The 17,444-nt window shown below is 29.6% G+C and overlaps 1 protein-coding gene and 6 non-coding genes across 7 annotated transcripts; all 7 read left to right on the forward strand.

Annotated features, from left to right (window-relative positions):
- Positions 1-579: 579 nt before the first annotated feature.
- Positions 580-650, forward strand: TRNAG-GCC (transfer RNA glycine (anticodon GCC)). Its single transcript has one exon. It is a non-coding gene; the product is annotated as a tRNA-Gly (tRNA).
- Positions 651-660: 10 nt separating this feature from the next.
- On the forward strand, positions 661-748 carry LOC128294599 (small nucleolar RNA snoR114). The gene has a single exon (XR_008284907.1). It is a non-coding gene; the product is annotated as a small nucleolar RNA snoR114 (small nucleolar RNA).
- Positions 749-2,531: 1,783 nt separating this feature from the next.
- Positions 2,532-2,616, forward strand: LOC128294601 (small nucleolar RNA snoR114). Its single transcript, XR_008284909.1, has one exon. It is a non-coding gene; the product is annotated as a small nucleolar RNA snoR114 (small nucleolar RNA).
- A 1,988-nt stretch (positions 2,617-4,604) lies between these two features.
- On the forward strand, positions 4,605-4,675 carry TRNAG-GCC (transfer RNA glycine (anticodon GCC)). The gene has a single exon. It is a non-coding gene; the product is annotated as a tRNA-Gly (tRNA).
- Positions 4,676-6,544: 1,869 nt separating this feature from the next.
- LOC108485731 (putative pentatricopeptide repeat-containing protein At3g15930) lies at positions 6,545-9,005 on the forward strand. The gene is given in 2 exon segments (XM_017789576.2): positions 6,545-8,729; positions 8,732-9,005. Coding segments are annotated over 2 exon segments (2,079 nt in total). The 5' UTR covers positions 6,545-6,808; the 3' UTR covers positions 8,890-9,005.
- On the forward strand, positions 6,547-6,617 carry TRNAG-GCC (transfer RNA glycine (anticodon GCC)). Its single transcript has one exon. It is a non-coding gene; the product is annotated as a tRNA-Gly (tRNA).
- LOC128294598 (small nucleolar RNA snoR114) lies at positions 6,627-6,715 on the forward strand. The gene has a single exon (XR_008284906.1). It is a non-coding gene; the product is annotated as a small nucleolar RNA snoR114 (small nucleolar RNA).
- Positions 9,006-17,444: the final 8,439 nt, after the last annotated feature.

A 17,444-nucleotide genomic window follows, 5' to 3' on the forward strand; every position in this document is an offset into this window, starting at 1 on the left:
ATAGGCTGAAAAATGGGCTTGGGCAAAAACGAGGCCCGCTTAAAAAGCGGTCAGCCTCGAGTAAGAGTTTTTGGCCGGGCCCGCCCGCCCGGCCCGAATTATATATTAATATATAATTTTTTATTTTATTTTAATTATTTTAAATTTTTAATATAACTATTTTTTATTATATTATTAATTTGTGTATTGTTTTAAGAATTGTTTTAGTATTATTTTATTTATTTTAATATTTATTTTAATATTTTTAAATATATTTGATTTATTATATTTTTAAATTTTTTATTTAATAAAATAAGAAAAAAAATTAATATGGGTAAGCTGTGCCTCTCAGCTTAGTAATTTTATTTCGGGCGGGCTTGGGCAAAATTTTAGGCCCATATTTCGGGCCGGGCCAGGCCCGGGCCTAGTAGATGGACCTAAAATTTTATTTGGGCCTGGCCCGAACCCGACCCGACCCGGCCCATGATCACCTCTACCTAATTATCTCAGTCAATAAAATAAAAAACAACACGCGTGTAACATTGAATTTTATTTTCATAAACAGAAGCTATTATTTTTATTTCTCCGCATTATCAACAGGCACCAGTGGTCTAGTGGTAGAATAGTACCCTGCCACGGTACAGACCCGGGTTCGATTCCCGGCTGGTGCATCCACAAATGAAGCTGTGACGATATCTGCGCTCCAGCGGAGCTTGGGTTCTTCGTAATCGTCTGATTTCAAGACGATGTCAACGGCGCTTCTGAGCTTCTTTTTTTTTTTTTACTGAAAAAAACTTTGATGTTTTCTACTTTCATGCACAGCAAATCCATGGACCAACTCAAGCAAATTCGCTGCCGAGCCCTAACAAGAACACCCATTTTGCATTTACACAGTTATTTCCTCTTGTGTGAAAAAACTTGGTGACATGGACCATGTACTCAAACTGTTCGATTAAATTCCCGAACCGAAAACTGTCTTCCTTTGGAACACAATGACCAAAGGTTACCGTAGGATAGATGGTCCAAAATATGGGATTTCAATGTGTTAAAAGTGCGTGTGTCAAGCCTGAGAGAGAAATGTTGGGTTTTCATGTGGTGAAATTTGGTTTCGGTTCTAATGTTCTTGTGCAAAAATGCTTTGATCCATATATACTTCTTGTGTGGACAAATGGAAACGGCACGTGGGGTCTCCAATAGTAGTTGTAAAACCAATGTGATTATATCATGATATTATATCACTCGAGTTTTGCTTGTTAGAATGAAAGAAAATTGAAAAAAAATGATAAACTGAAAGAACAAAATTTTTGAAAGATTAGAAAATATGTTTTTCTTTTCTTTTCATTGTCATGATTAGAAGTAAAGATGAAAAAATTGAAAAAAAATATTTCTATTAATTTTTTGGTAGAGTTGTGTTGGTTTGAAGTATTAACAAGAGAGGAAATAAGGAGGAGGATGTGGTGGCGCTAGAGGAGGTTCGTTCACTCTAGTTGGGCAGAGAGCCAGAGGTTGCGTACAAGTAAAGAAGTTGAGGATGCAAAAGAGACAAGTGAGGATAATAAGGTGGTTGTGAATGCTTAAGGGTCGATCCCTTCTTCATTGTGCTGAGGAGTATATATAAAGGAGGTTCCATGGTTGATAGTCTTAACGTGATGAACTTGCTATCAAGCCATCATTGTGGAGTGCATGGGGAGGATGTCTGTGATAAGACTCATTTTATCATTCCTTCTAAGTTATGGTGCAAAGTTGCTATGTTTAAGTCGGGTTTGGTGGCCAAACAATCTTTTTCAATAGAAGAGCGGATGGATGAGACCTTTTCGAATGAAACGGGTAGCTAGTTCATAGGGATCGCGGATTGAAACCCTTCTAGAGAAAACAAAAGATCTACTAGAATCAGGCTTTTCAGGCCATTGATACTTTAATGACTAGCCGGTAAGTAGTGAATAGAGAGGTGTTTGTGTATGCTTTTCAATTGACTTGCTATGTTGCCACGTGCTCTGGGTCAGAGGGGTATAACAAGTTGAAAAATGAGAGAAGTAAAACTTTTTCATTTATTACGTAGTAGAATTAAAAAGAAAATATAACTTTTGAAACTAGCTTTAAAGTAATGTTATACACATATGCTCATTTCAATAAAATAATTTACATGACATTAATAAATTTAATAATTCTTTAATCTTTTGTAGAAATAAATTTGTATTATTAGATATGTTTTATTAGTAAATTGGTCCTTAAGCTATAATCAAATTTTCATGTTGATATTTTACAGAAGTAATATTTAAACTACCTGTTTAGTCAATAAAAACATGTCGCTTAGCACATTTTTATCAATACTATATACCTTTTTTGGTTAAAGTAAGATAAAATAATAATTTAGGTTTAATTTGAGATTTGAGGTATAAGATAGAGGCTAATTTCTAGTAAAGCCGATTAAATAGTAGTTATAAGGGTATTTGAAAATTACCGCCAGCAGGCGCCAGTGGTCTAGTGGTAGAATAGTACCCTGCCACGGTTCAGACCCGGGTTCTATTCCCGGCTGGTGCAACCCTCCATTGAAGCAGTGACGATAGCTGCGCTTTAGCGGAGCTGGGTTCTTCGCAATGGTCTGATTTTAAGACGATTAACGGCGCTTCGGAGCTTCTTATTTTTATTTACTGAACTTTGATGTTTAATAGTCTCATGCACAGCAAATCCGCTGCCAAGCCCTAACAAGAACACCCCATTCTGCTTTTACACAGATATTTCCTCTAGTATGTATGAACTTGTTGACATGGACCATGTACTCAAACTGTTCGATCAAATTCCCGAACCGAAAACTGCCTTCCGTGGGAGCACTATGACCAAAGGTTACTGTAGGATAGATTGTCCAAAATATGGGATTTCAATGTGTTAAGCCTGATAATTACACCTTTCCTCTTCTCCTCAAGGGTTTTGACAGAAATGTTGGGTTTTCATGTGGGAAGGAGTTGTACTGTCATGGACCAACTCAAACAAATCCACTGCCGAGCCATACTGTCTTCCTTGGGAACACTATGAGCAAAAGTTACTGTAGGATAGATTGCCCAAAATATGGGATTTCAATGTGTTAAAACGGAGTGTTAAGCCTGATAATTACACCTTTCCTTTTCTCTTCAAGGGTTTTGACAGGAATGTTGAGTGTTCATGTGGGAAAGAGTTGTGATGTCATGGACCAACTAAAACAAATCCACTGCCGAGCCATAAAGTTCAGGCCTAACAAGAACACCCATTGTGCAAGACACAGTTATTTCCTCTTGTATGATTAAATCTGGTGGCACGAACCTTGCAGTCAAACTGTTCGATCACATTCCCGAACCGAAAAGTGTATTCCTTTGTAACACAATGATTAAAGGTTAATGTAGGATAGATTGTCCAGAATATGGGATGTCGATGTATTTAAACTTATTGAATGTTAAACCTGATAATTAAACTTCCCCTTTCCTCTTCAAAGGCTTTGAGAAATATCGGGGGTCTTCATGAGTTGCATTGCATTGTCATGTGGTGAAATTTGGGTTCGGTTCTAATGTTATCGTGCAAAATGCATTGATCCATCTGCACTCCTAGTGTGGACAAATGGAAATGGGTCGTTAGGTTTCCAATAGTAGAAAAATCAGTAAAGGTATGATGGAGTTCTTTGTATAGGAATCTTATTGTATTTTGCACTTTCTATTTAAAAAATTGGTAAATTAATCCTTAAAAGTTATTTCAAAGAGTAAATTGGATCAATTTGTTGAAAATTTTATCTATTTATACTATTAAAAACTAACATGACTAACGGAATAATCAAATAGTGATATTTGATGCGCCATGTGTAGATCATGCTAACATACATGTATTAGTTTTTAACAGTAAAATTAATAAAATCTTTACCAAAATGATCAATTTGTTCTTTAATTTAATGTACATGAATTTATTTATTTATTTATTAGTAAAATAGTAAAGTACAATTTAACTTTTAATACGGGTTTCATACTTTTACTTTATAAAGCTCGTGTCATTACTTGAAATTGGAATGTGATTGTTATAGTAATAGGATGAAGTAATATGATAAAATGAGTAAGAATAAAGTGAATTTTAGACCTTGATGGAGTAAACATAAAGTTGGAAAAATGAATAATTGAAAGGGAAGAAAAATATAAAGATAATATATTTTTGTGTAATTTATAGTAAAGATGAAAAAATAAAATAAAATAAAAATATTTTATTTCTATTCAATCTTATGTTATATAACATGAGTAAATTTAATGAATCTTTAATTTTGTTGAAATAAATTTGTATTATTAGCAAATTAGCCCTTAAATTATAGCTCGATTTTCACATTGATTCTTAAAGTTCTTTTTTTATTAGAACGATACCTAAACTATATATTGATCCAATCACCCTAAAAGAACAATACCAGCCAGCTAATAAGAATATGTCGTGTATACTTTTTTGTATAATTAGGTATGTTTTAGACATTGATTACTAATAAAGCCTAGTACTCACGACAAAATGTGTATTTTAAATATAACATAATGATATGAAAATTCATTTGTAGTATATATCCGAAATCTATTTGTCCAATGCTGTTCTGATACAGAAAAGGAGAAATATGTTCACACTGTCAAGAAGCACCAGTGGTCTAGTGGTAGAATAGTACCCTGCCACGGTACAGACCCGGGTTCGATTCCCGGCTGGTGCATTCTTTCGTCGAAGTTTGGGGTTTTTTTTTTTTTTTTTTTAACGTCATTTTCCGTAACTACTAACAAGGTTATTTTCCTTTTGTTGTTTCAATCAACCGGTGATATGGACAATGCACTCAAGCTGTTCGATAAAATTCTTGAACCGAAATCTGTCTTACTTTGCAACACTTGCACAATGATTAAAGGTTACTCTAGCGCCTAGGCTTCATTGTCCAAAACATGGGATATTTATACCAAAACGGAACATATCATGTTATAAGCCATTCCAACTTAAACCTTTCTCGAGTAAAAATATTTGAACTGAAAAATAGTTTAATTTCATTTAAAATATGGATTGAGTAGGGTCCAGTCTGATTTTTTTCTTTTAATTTGTAATATGTTATAGGGTAAACGAAATTAGTAATAACCTTACTATTATTTTTTTCTTTTTTATCACTTAATTATGAAAAGTTATAAAATGGTCTTTTGAGTACGCTAATAAGCTATTCCAAGCATCTCTCCAACTTAAACAAATATAATATAAAATTAATATGGATAATTCTACTATTTTTACTCTCTCTATTTGTATTAATATTTTATAATTAAATTTAAATTAAAATATTTTTAAAAATAATTTAATTTAAATTCTTGGCTCGAGGAAAGATAATCCTTATCTAAACTTGATTCAAATCGAACCATACAAGTCACTTGATTCATGAACAGATCTACTCTATACCTTTGAAATATGACCTTGCTTAACTATCTCTTATTATCTTGGCCTGAGGAAAAATCTTTTATTATTGAACATATTTTAAAAGAAAATATTTTTAACTTAAAATATTTTGATGTGACAAAATTTAATTAATTTAATAATTTTTAAAATAATTAATTATTTAAATTGGTTAATAAATTATTGAAGAATCTAATATATGATAAACATAAATTAAATTATCATATTTGTATGTATGATTATATGTTTGGAATTTTTATTTAGAAATTTGATTAATTAATTATTTGAATACATAAGATTTTTTTAGTTCAAGGTATCTATTGGAGTAAATTAGACTTATTTTTCAAAGTCTACTTCGATCTTCCTCTCTGTCATCTCTCTACGATATCTATTTTGCTAGATTATAACGTCTTCTTGCTTTACTAAAAGAAGCATTACGCTTTTGATAATTCTTCCTATAAATTTACCTTTTGTTTAGACGATGCATGATGAGATTTCAAATTGAATAGCCATCACAAGAACAACTCCACCACTTTAATTAAAGTTCTTGGGAACAATACATCACATCTTATATTCAGATGTTCTTATCAGAAAGACAATGCTTACAAGTATGCTTTTGTTTCTACATCTAAGGAAGACATTATAAGTGTTGATAGGAACACACCTTGCTGGGTCTCGTTCTTTCCTATTTCATCGTATTCGAGGTAAATTCCAATTCGAGTACACCATTCTAGTACTTGGAGAAATTGCCATTAAGAAAGTTTCTCTTCACCTTTGAAATATGATGTTGCTAGCTTCCCACCACCTGCGAATACTTCTCCATAGGTTAATTCTTCCCTAACGAATTATTCCTTCAAATGGGCTTACATTCAATAGTTTAATTCTCCTTTTGCTATATAATGTCGTGCTTAATAGATCATTTCTGCTGAGAATACTTCTCCATGCCCACAAATTATCAGGCTTTGCTTGGCACTGAAAAAAATATATTTTTATTAAATATTATTAATTTTAATTTTAATTTTTTTATATTTCTCATCGTAAATTATATGCCATCAAATTTCTTCATTTCTCAACATATTTTTAAATTATTAGTTTAATTATTCGAGAGTTTTTGTAAATGGAACTATAGTTTTTAAGATTTATTCATTGCATTAGCAACAAGCACCAGTGGTCTAGTGGTAGAATAGTACCCTGCCACGGTACAGACCCGGGTTCGATTCCCGGCTGGTGCACAACCTTCGAAGCCATGACGACATCTGCGCTCTAGTGAAGGCTAGGGTTCTTCGCAATCGGCTGATCTTCAGACGACAGTAGCAGCGCTTCTGAGCTTCTCTTTTTTTTTTTTTTTTTTTTATGTTTAGTAGTCTCATGCAAAGTAAATCAATGCAACTCTTATGCCAATTTTCCAAAAATTCAATCTTTAATGGCTTCTAAATCGCTTGCCCACTTCACCCATCACCTTGACCCACCATTCTCTCTTATAGAATCCAGCAAATCCATGGACCAACTCAAACAAATCCACGGCCAAGCCATAGCTTCAGGCCTAATAGAAACACCCATTTTCCTAAACAAGGTTATTTCCTTTTGTTGTATGAATAAATTCGGTGACATGGACCATGCACTCAAACTGTTCGATCAAATTCCTGAACCGAAAACCGTCTTCCTTTGGAACACAATGATCAAAGGTTACTCTAGGATTCATTCTCCAAAACATGGGATTTTATTGTATTTAAACATGTTAAGACAGAATGTTAAGCCTGACAATTACACCTTCCCTTTCCTCTTCAAGGGTTTTGACAGAAATGTTGGGTTTTCATGTGGGAAAGAGTTGCATTGTCATGTGGTGAAATTTGGGTTTGGTTCCAATGTTTTTGTGCAAAATGCACTGATCCATATGTACTCCTTGTGTGGACAAATGGAAATGGCACGTCGGGTTTTCGATATTAGTTGTAAAACTGACGTGATTACTTGGAATGTGATTATAACAGGATATAATAAAACGAAGCAATTTAATGAAACGAGTAAGCTTTTCGATGAGATGGTGAAGAATGGAGTGGTTCCTTCTTCGGTTACATTGGTTTCTTTGCTGTCAGCTTGTTCTAAATTGAGAGATTTGAAGGTCGGCAAGCTGGTTCACGAGTATATCGGAAAATGTGAGATAAAGCCGAATTTGATTCTGGAAAATGCTTTGATGGATATGTATTCAGCTTGTGGAGAAATGGATGTAGCAATTGGGATATTTGATAGGATGAAAACAAGGGATGTGATTTCATGGACTACTATAGTTTCGGGGTTTATAAACAAGGGAGAGATTGATTTGGCAAGAACTTATTTTGATCAAATGCCTGAAAAAGATTATGTTTCATGGACTGCAATGATTGATGGGTATATTAGAGTGAACTGCTTTAAAGAGGCATTGATATTGTTCCGTGAGATGCAAGCTTCGAATATACAACCGGACGAGTACACCATGGTGAGTATTCTTACAGCTTGTGCTCATCTTGGGGCATTACAATTAGGAGAATGGATAAAGGCTTATATTGATAGAAACAAAGTCAAGAATGATGTCTTTGTTGGAAATGCTTTGATCGACATGTATTTCAAATGCGGAAGCGTTGCGAAAGCTAAACGAGTATTCTTTGAAATGCCTCGGAGGGACAAATTTACATGGACAGCCATGATTGTTGGTCTTGCTATTAATGGCCATGGTGAAGAAGCTCTTAGCATGTTCTTTGAAATGCTAAGAGCTTCAATAAAACCAGATGAGATAACTTATGTTGGTGTTCTTTGTGCCTGCAGTCATGCCGGTTTGGTAAACGAAGGACGAAAGTTCTTTGCTACCATGACTGCAGAACATGGGGTCGAACCGAATGTAGCCCACTATGGGTGTATGGTTGATCTTCTAGGCCGAGCCGGACATTTACAAGAAGCTTGTGAAGTTATAAAGAATATGCCAATGAAACCGAATACGATCATTTGGGGAGCTCTTCTCGGTGCTTGTAGAGTACATAAAGATGTCGGAATTGCCAAAATGGCAGCTAAAAATATTCTCGAATTAGACCCCAAAAACGGGGCTGTTTATGTTCTGCTGTGTAATATATATGCATATTGCAAAAAATGGGATAGTCTACATGAGCTAAGGGAGTCGATGCATAGAGGAATCAGGAAGACCCCAGGCTGCAGTTTGATTGAGATGAATGGAGTTGTTCACGAATTTGTGGCCGGCGACCAGTCACATCCTCGATCAAAAGAAATATACTCGAAGTTAGATAATATGACAAGGGACTTAAAACTTGCAGGGTATTCCCCGGACACTTCCGAGGTGTTCCTCGACATGGGGGAGGAAGATACCAGCATAGCAAGAGGTTGGTGTTGGCAGCCGGGTTGATTAGTTCGGATCCTGGGGTTAAGGACTATGAAGAACCTTAGAATGTTATCGTTAGAGACCGAACTCGATTCCATCATTTCAGGCTCGAATCATGTTCATGTAAAGATCATTGGTGAGAGTTGAATTAGACAGGAACTAACATTCATTCATTTAGTCTGGTCTGAGTTAAACAACAATGATTTGTACTTTGGGCTGTATTAAGAATTATTAAACCCTCTTACAGTTTGGCTAAGTTGTTTCTAGTGGCGAATCTAACGGGTTGACAAGAGCCAGCAAAATTTTAAATTAATAATAATAAAATTACACTTTAAACCTCTTAAAAATTATAAAATTTTGATTTTATCTTCTTTTTTGGTGAAAATAATAATAATGCAGAAATTACATCAAATTAGTTTGGTCTAAAGCTCCCCTCGCGTTATCTTGATCCAGAGTTACTAAGACATCATAAGGACAATCATCATAGATCTGGAGGCTTATTCTTTCTTCTAAGCTTAATTTGGCCAAAAAGTAAGCAACCTGGTTTTCTTTTTCGGGGCCAATGCCCTTCCGTATTCATGACCCTTTAGACTCGCCTGAGAATATTCTCCCAACAAATTATCCTATAATGCTTGAACAACCTCTAAATTATCAGTATGAACCATAACTCTATTAAAACCATCTCTAAGTGAAGTAAGCATGCCATCCAATATACCCTAGAGTTTGGTCACAAAAAACGTCGCATTTTTACTATCGTACAAATATACAATTTAATTTTGACTCCTGAAATAATATTCTGACTTCACCTCCTATTTTTAAAAGTTTTATTAATTTTACCTTACCCTAATTTTAATTATTTTTCTTGCCTTATACCAAAAAAGAAAGAAAAAATAAAAAAACTTATTTAATAATTGAGAATTTTAATTTTTTTTTTTTTGAGATTTTCGTGAATCATGTAATGCGTGAGTTAGAATGATTTACCAATAAATGCCTGAATCATTATTTTTCATTTAATCATGTGGTGGAAATAATTTTGGATTGACTTGTTAACACATTATTCACGTCAAGTGAGATTAAAATTTATCAATGCCTTATTAACGTGTGATTCATTATTTTCCACATTAATTCTTACGACCAGTCAAATTTCAAAAATAAATAAAAATAAAAATATCATCATCTTCATCTTATTTCTCAGTTTTTTTTCTTTTCAAATATAAATTTAATAGTATTAATAAATTCTTAATTGATAGGCTTGGGCCTAAAATTTTACTTAAGCCCGACTTAAATTATAAATATTAAATCCGAACCCAGATTGACTGACCATATTAAAGCCTACAGTATTAATACTTGTTACGAGGTAACGATACCTTGGGGAGGGTATCAATACTCAAGTAATTTTTTTTTTAATTTTCAAAACATCGAACCTTAAAACATTATCGATATCATGTAGGGTATCGATATTTTCTGTGAAAGGTACAAATAATTCGAGTTGAGACAGGTCGAAAAAATCTTGCCCAAAATTTTTAGCCCAAACCCATTTTTCTGGTCTATATTTTTATTCAAATCCTCCCACTTTTTGAACAGACCTTAGGGCCTAACCGTACTCCTTTTTTTTTTTAAAGAGTTCACAAGTACAAATAGAAAATAATACATGTTGGATAAATTATAGCTATAATCAACTCAATACAAAATATAATAGATTGAAAATTGAAATATATACGAATCTAAACCAGAATAAATTCGAATAAAACACACGTATATCGAAATTAAAATCCGAAATAATTAAATAAGCTAATAATGGTATGATATGTTGAATGCAAAACACATTGTGGTCCTCCAACTCTTTTCCATCGCAAAACCATTATCTTTTGAAAGTGACTATCCATTATCATCCTATATTTTATCACATATGTGGTTACAATAAAGTATTCTTAAACCCATTAACTATTTTGATGGACTATTTACCAAATTAAGCATAAAATTAAATCAATTATATTTAATATTAAATTTATAAAAATTCATTATTAGTAATTAATTTTATTGAATTAATTTTAAAATTTGAATTTAACATTAAAAATGTAACATCGTTATCTTTGTGCATAACAGTGTATATTTCTTGTTAAAATACGTGTATTGAGGTAGACAACGCGGATACCACATTAAAAAAGTATCAATTTTGAATATCAAATGACGCAATAAGCATAAATTAAAAGTTAAGAACTTATTTGGATTTAAACTAAAAGTGATTGGTTCACATAGTAATATAAAATTTTAGAATACTTGAATTTCAAAAATTACCTAAAACAAGGAATTAGTGTAATTAATTGAATAAGACCTTTCTTTTATTATCTAAATCGATGGACTTAAATTAAGTTGATTGTGTTTTAGCTTAATTGGTATAAATATTACTGTCAAAACAAGATGATATGGGTTCGAGTGCGCTGAAACACATTATCCTCCTATTTATGAGTTGGGAAAGGGCTATGAGTAGTTCTAAATATTGTATCAAAAAGAACAGATATGATCAAAATTTATAATAAAATTATTTAAAAATTAAAACCTTAAAAAAATCTTACTCGAATGTTCTAGAATTTTGACATTTTAAAACTTTTACATGATAATCATGTCAAATCCATTATATGAAAAATCGTATAAATTATATTTATATTAACCCATCATCATTTACATTTATATAGAAATTATATCGATATGAATATAAAAAATAAATTATAATAAGTTAAAAGAATAAAAGAAAAATATAGGGATTAGTTATGCAATTAAATTTAAAATTTTTGTCTTCAAGTGATGCTAAAACTTGTCATATTAACTTGTTGTCATACGTTAACAGTTTATTGATCAAAATGTAATAAACCGATAATAAATTGATAACATTAGTTATAATGTTATTACTTTTTAAAATTTGATGAGCAAAACGTAATTTAAACCGTGCATAAGTGATAATAAATTTAATCAATATTTTTATTATTTATTTTAATTAATTTTGGGCATGAATTTTACTTAATGTGGCATTTAATTAATTATTTTCTATGTAGGTACAATTATTGCCAATATAGTAGAAAACAAATGGATATACGGACTGTACAAAAGATTTGTTATGAGAGCTCGAGTTGGTGCATAAGATAAAAATTTTAATATATTATTATTATTATTGACGTAAAGTAAGAGGAAGCAGCAAGCTTGCCTTTTTAGGTTTTATTGTTATACTTACGAGCGAATTGCATTTTGATTTCTCTACTGCAAAAAAGAGTAAATTAGCTCTTATACATTTCAAAACATGTAAATTAATCCTTTCATTAAATTTTTCTATTAAATGGTGACATGACACATTAATTTAAATGATTAATTACTATTTTGGTCTTTAAACTATAATTAAAATATCATTTTGATTTTTTAAAAATTTTTTAATAATAATTCTAAAATATTTTTAAAATATTATTAAGAAAAATTTTAAAAAATCAAAATAATATTTTAGCTATAATTCAGAGACCAAATTAATAATTAAGCATTTAAATTAAAGTGTGACATCATCATTCAACAGATGCAATTTAATGGAAGACCTAATATGCATGAAATATATAAGGGCTGATTTATCTTTTTATACAGTATAAGAGTTGAAATGCAATTTGGCCCTAAGTGTAGGGGCTTCCCTAGTACTTTCACCTTTTTATTATGACCATATTATAAATATATATCTAGAGATAGTGGAGAAAGGGGGGCGCATATGCGCATAAACAACCACCAACATTGTTTTTCCCTTTACTTTTAATTTTCTTTTAGTTATTTCTTTTCTTTTTCTTTTATTATTCTTCTAATTATGAGTAGTTGGTGTTTGAATCGTGAGATTTGAAACTATACTTAAAATCTTTCACTTTAGTATTAGGTTCAATCGTTTTATAAAGTCATGATCGTATCAAGTTAAACAAGGCTCATTGATTCCGTGTTGTGCAATATATAGTTGGAAGAATCAATACGATCTGTAATTATTGTAGTTGAACTATTGAAGAACAAACTGACGTGACCAATTGAGTAATTGGTTAGATCCGACAAGGGAAATAACAATTGGATTTAAATGACTTATGAGGGTCATTGATTTTAGTCGGGTCCTTATAGTTCACAAGGCTATTGAGGAGCTAAATTATGGACGTGGATTCAAGGTTTTTCATTCAATAAAGGTTAGCGGTGAGCATTCCCACAATTAATTTATACACTAAAGGGCTGGTGGTCTGAGGTATTTTCTTAACCACTATAAACGGCTTATTTGTCAGATGAGAAGATATATTGTCAAAAATCAGTTCGAAATTGGAGCCTAAATCATGTTTGAAGCTAGAGTGTCCTTCATTTGGTTTATTTAGTTTCATTTGTTTTTACTTCATTTTTTATTAAATTCATGTTATTTATTTTATATTTCGATTTAATCCCCTACTGTTTTGTACAAGTTGGCATGAGAGTTGCTTACAATGCATATTGGTTATAAAAAAAAAAAAAAATTTTAGATATCTCAATCCTTGTGGGATTGATTACATTACTATTTGTATTATGTTTAAATGTAGGAATATTATTTTTGTCGTATTTAACACCTATCAATAAGTGACTAAATTTGTAATTTACTCCTTAAAATATATTAAATTGTTTATGATTAGAAATCTAATTAAAATATATATAATGGTAGTAAAATATATATAATTAATAAATAAAAATAATTATATCTTAAAAATAAATAAAAAATAACATGGGTTGGTCTAAATAAGAATGTACTAACCATTTATAAATATGAAAGAATTTAGATAAAATTTGAGCCTATAATTTAAGTAAAAAATATCATGTATAGACTCGACTCGGGCTTAACCCTTTTAACACCTCTACTTATTAAGTGCAACATCGGTGCATTTATCAAAAGACACCTTCCGATTTAAAATGTAATATATTTAATCAAATAAACTCCTTTCAATTTTTATATATGTATATAACACTAAGTATCTATAACATACATGGTAATAAGATTATAAAAATGTAAGATTACAGAGTGAAAACATGTAAGATTATAGGGTGAATTTTTCGATGTTTGGTTGATGGAATGTAAAATTGTTTAAAAGCATATTTTATATGCTAACTTCTCCCTATTATAGTTTTTTTTAACAAGCTTAATTCATTTAATATTTTTTAGTCTCAATTCTCATAAAATTATGATAATTCTTGTTTTTATCATAATTTATATATATTAATAAGTAAATATGTGATGTTTAAATAAATTTATAAATCATAATTATAATAATTCATGAAAATGATTACATCATCAACAATAATTTATAATTTATAAATATAATAATTAATATACGGATAAATAAATAATTTTTAGAGTAAATATCATAATTGTAATTTAAATTATTACATCTACTATTTCATTATTAAGAAATAGAGATTTTTTAATTTTAATTAGACTTGAATTTTATTTTAAAAAATGGGAAACTTATTAAAATAATAAAAAATAAAGGGTAAATTAGTGGTAATGATACTATTTGATAACGTAAAATAATCAACACATTAAAAATCCAAACAACGTAGTCTTATTTAAGAATGTAAGATTAAAGATAGTAATTTAAACAAAACTCTTCGTAAAAATAGGAAGATGATTATAAAATTTAATCGATAAGTGTTTCGCAATGTTAAAATTGACAAAGATGCAACACAAACAAAAGGTGTTTATGAAAAATTTTTATAATTGAAATTTTAAAAATATTTAAAACATGTTAATTTAAATTATTTTTATGAACTTAATGGAATATACTCACACAATACGAGAAATATGAAATGATATGAAATATAATATACATAAACACATTTATTAAAATTTACACAAAAATTATTGTATTAGGTTTTTTTTATGAATTATAATAATTGGGTAAAACCCGAACTACAAATACGACTAACGCAACTCGAACCCAGATCACACTTGGGACGGTGAACACCTTTGACCATCAAGTCATCACATGAGGTTCAAATTTTATAAAATATATAGAATATGGTTATATAAAAAATTAACACGAAAATACAATAGTGTTCATTTTCTAATGTTGATGTATTCATGTTATTTTTAATATCATATTTATATTCGTGTTACTTTTGCGAGTTTAGATTCAGAATATTATAAATATATTTTTACATGCTGATAACTTAATTGATTCCAGATATAAATGTGTTGTTTGTAATTGTAATTTTGTTTGTACATTATATTGATCGATTCTTAACATAATTGGATGTATCTGTCTGTTGTAATCTTGTAATGGTAACTTAAAGAGAAAGTTGTACGATTCATTTATTATTTGTTATTTTTCGATACCTTTCATGTTTGTTTTATAGAACATGTTCAAGGTTTATGGTTGATCATTTCAACAATGTTATTTACAATATTCGAATATATGTTCTCTCATTATGAGTGCATCATGCATTATTATTGGATTCATATTGTATTAGAATTTAAACATAAATATTTTTAAAATCCAACTTTTGAAAAAGTTTGGGTGCAAATTAAAATTAAAAAATTAAAAATGGTTTTTAATTAAATAAAAATAAAATATGTAAAAATTAGAAAATAAAAGAAAATGTTGTTTTCATTATTTACACTATATATGTTTTGCAAAAACCTAAAAGCCTTTTCATATTTTTTATTAATGGAAAACAAAAATTATAAATCAAAATATATTCTAAAAATAAAAAATATTTAAAAGTTAAAAAGTTTTTCTTCCATATAACACGTTTTTATACAAGACAGTTGCACCTAACCTACAATTATTAGATATCATATGGGACTATGCTCGGTGTCTGATTTATCTAAAAAATATTTTTAAAATAATATATATTTTAAAATTAAATTTATTAATTTATTCCATTAATAGAAGTATAGAATCATACAATTCGGGAGAAAAAATAACAAACACTCGTCATAGATGGTAAATGACAAATCACGTTAATAATTGACTTTGTCACAACTCAAACATGATATATCTAGAGTGATTGTAAACACTTAATACGATAAAGAAATCAGTTACGGATGGTCCAAAGAGACAAGCAAAAATCGATAAAAGAATCGAGCATTCACCAAACTAGAGAGGACGACAACAAATCATCCCTAAAATAACTTGTAGAACTAAGATTACATATATAAGCAATACTAAAAAAATGCGCTATAAGAGCAGATAAAAACTTCTAAAACTGAAAACTTATTAAACAATAAAAAAAACATATAAAACTTAAAACAACACGAGTCCAAATCGACTTGTGAAATAATTTATTATTTTGAATAACTCTCAAATAAGAATATATTAAGAAGTTGACGAAGAGCCACCCACTTTCCAAAAAAAAAACAATCGGTGACCGGTTTAGCGAACGACAAACACGGTCATCTGTACACCACAACTTGTGAAGACAAAAAAAAAATATTTTTTTCAAAATTATAATTTCTTGATTTGTCAAAAAATAAAGTGAAAAAAAAAGAGAGTTTAGGTTAATTTTGTTATTTGGATTATCAATATATTTGGGAAATTTTCTCCATCGTTCAAAATTAATGAAATTGAAAAATATATATATAGTACTAAAAACTCAATGAAACTGAAATTAATTTATGCTTATGATTATAATATACTAATATAAAGATCAAATTTTAAACATGATTTAAAGTGACTAAATGAAGCACTAATTACCCATTAAAATGATGACAAAAGAGAATCTAATCAATTAATTATATAAGGTCAAGACAACCATCATCATTAGTATCATACTTACCCCTTAATATCCTCTCTTACAAACTGTCAAATTTAGCAACAACAACAAATAAACATTTTATCACGGATAATATTAAATTTAGCCTTCAACGTTTACATCTTTTATTAATTTGATTTTTTAGTTAAATTTTGTTATTAACCTTTTAAAATAAGTCAAAATGTTCTTTTAAAGAAAATCTTGATTAAAACATTAATTTTTTTAGATGTTGGCGTAACAACCTGCATGACAATTCACGTGTATTTCATGTTGACATATCATTATTTGTCTTATATGACAATATTTTAAAAAAACATAAAGTATACATGAATTATCATAGTCTTTGCTTTTTAAATTTTAATATTTAAATTAATATTTTCGTTAAAAAATAACAATTAAACTTTTTTAAAAGGTTAATGCTCAAATGCAACCTTTTAAAAAAAAATTAAATTCGACATTATGTCTAAAATTAAACTAATTATATACATATAATTTTATAAAAATATTTTTATTTATTTAATATTTTAACAATTTGACCATCGCATATATATTTAGTAAATTTAGTTAACACTTAAATATATGTTGATAAAAGCAATATTTTGAATCAATACAATGAATTTACGTGTTTAATTTCTAATTAATTTTAAGTATTTTTTAATTATTGTTACCTAACATTATTAATGATAATTTCTCTTAATTTTTAAATAATATACAAATTAAGAACTATATAAGAAGTAAACTATAATGTTAATTTTGTATTGGCAATAATATCTATGCCAATCGATCTATGAGTCAATTTGTTTATCGATTAATTTTGTTAAAAGCTACTTAATTGATTATATCTGTCTATTTTAAAGTTAATTTAGTAATATAATAGAAAATAAAAGATATTCTCATCAGTTTAATAAATTATAGATAA

This window comes from Gossypium arboreum, chromosome 6, assembly GCF_025698485.1.
Source record: "Gossypium arboreum isolate Shixiya-1 chromosome 6, ASM2569848v2, whole genome shotgun sequence".
NCBI classification, from domain to species: domain Eukaryota; kingdom Viridiplantae; phylum Streptophyta; class Magnoliopsida; order Malvales; family Malvaceae; genus Gossypium; species Gossypium arboreum.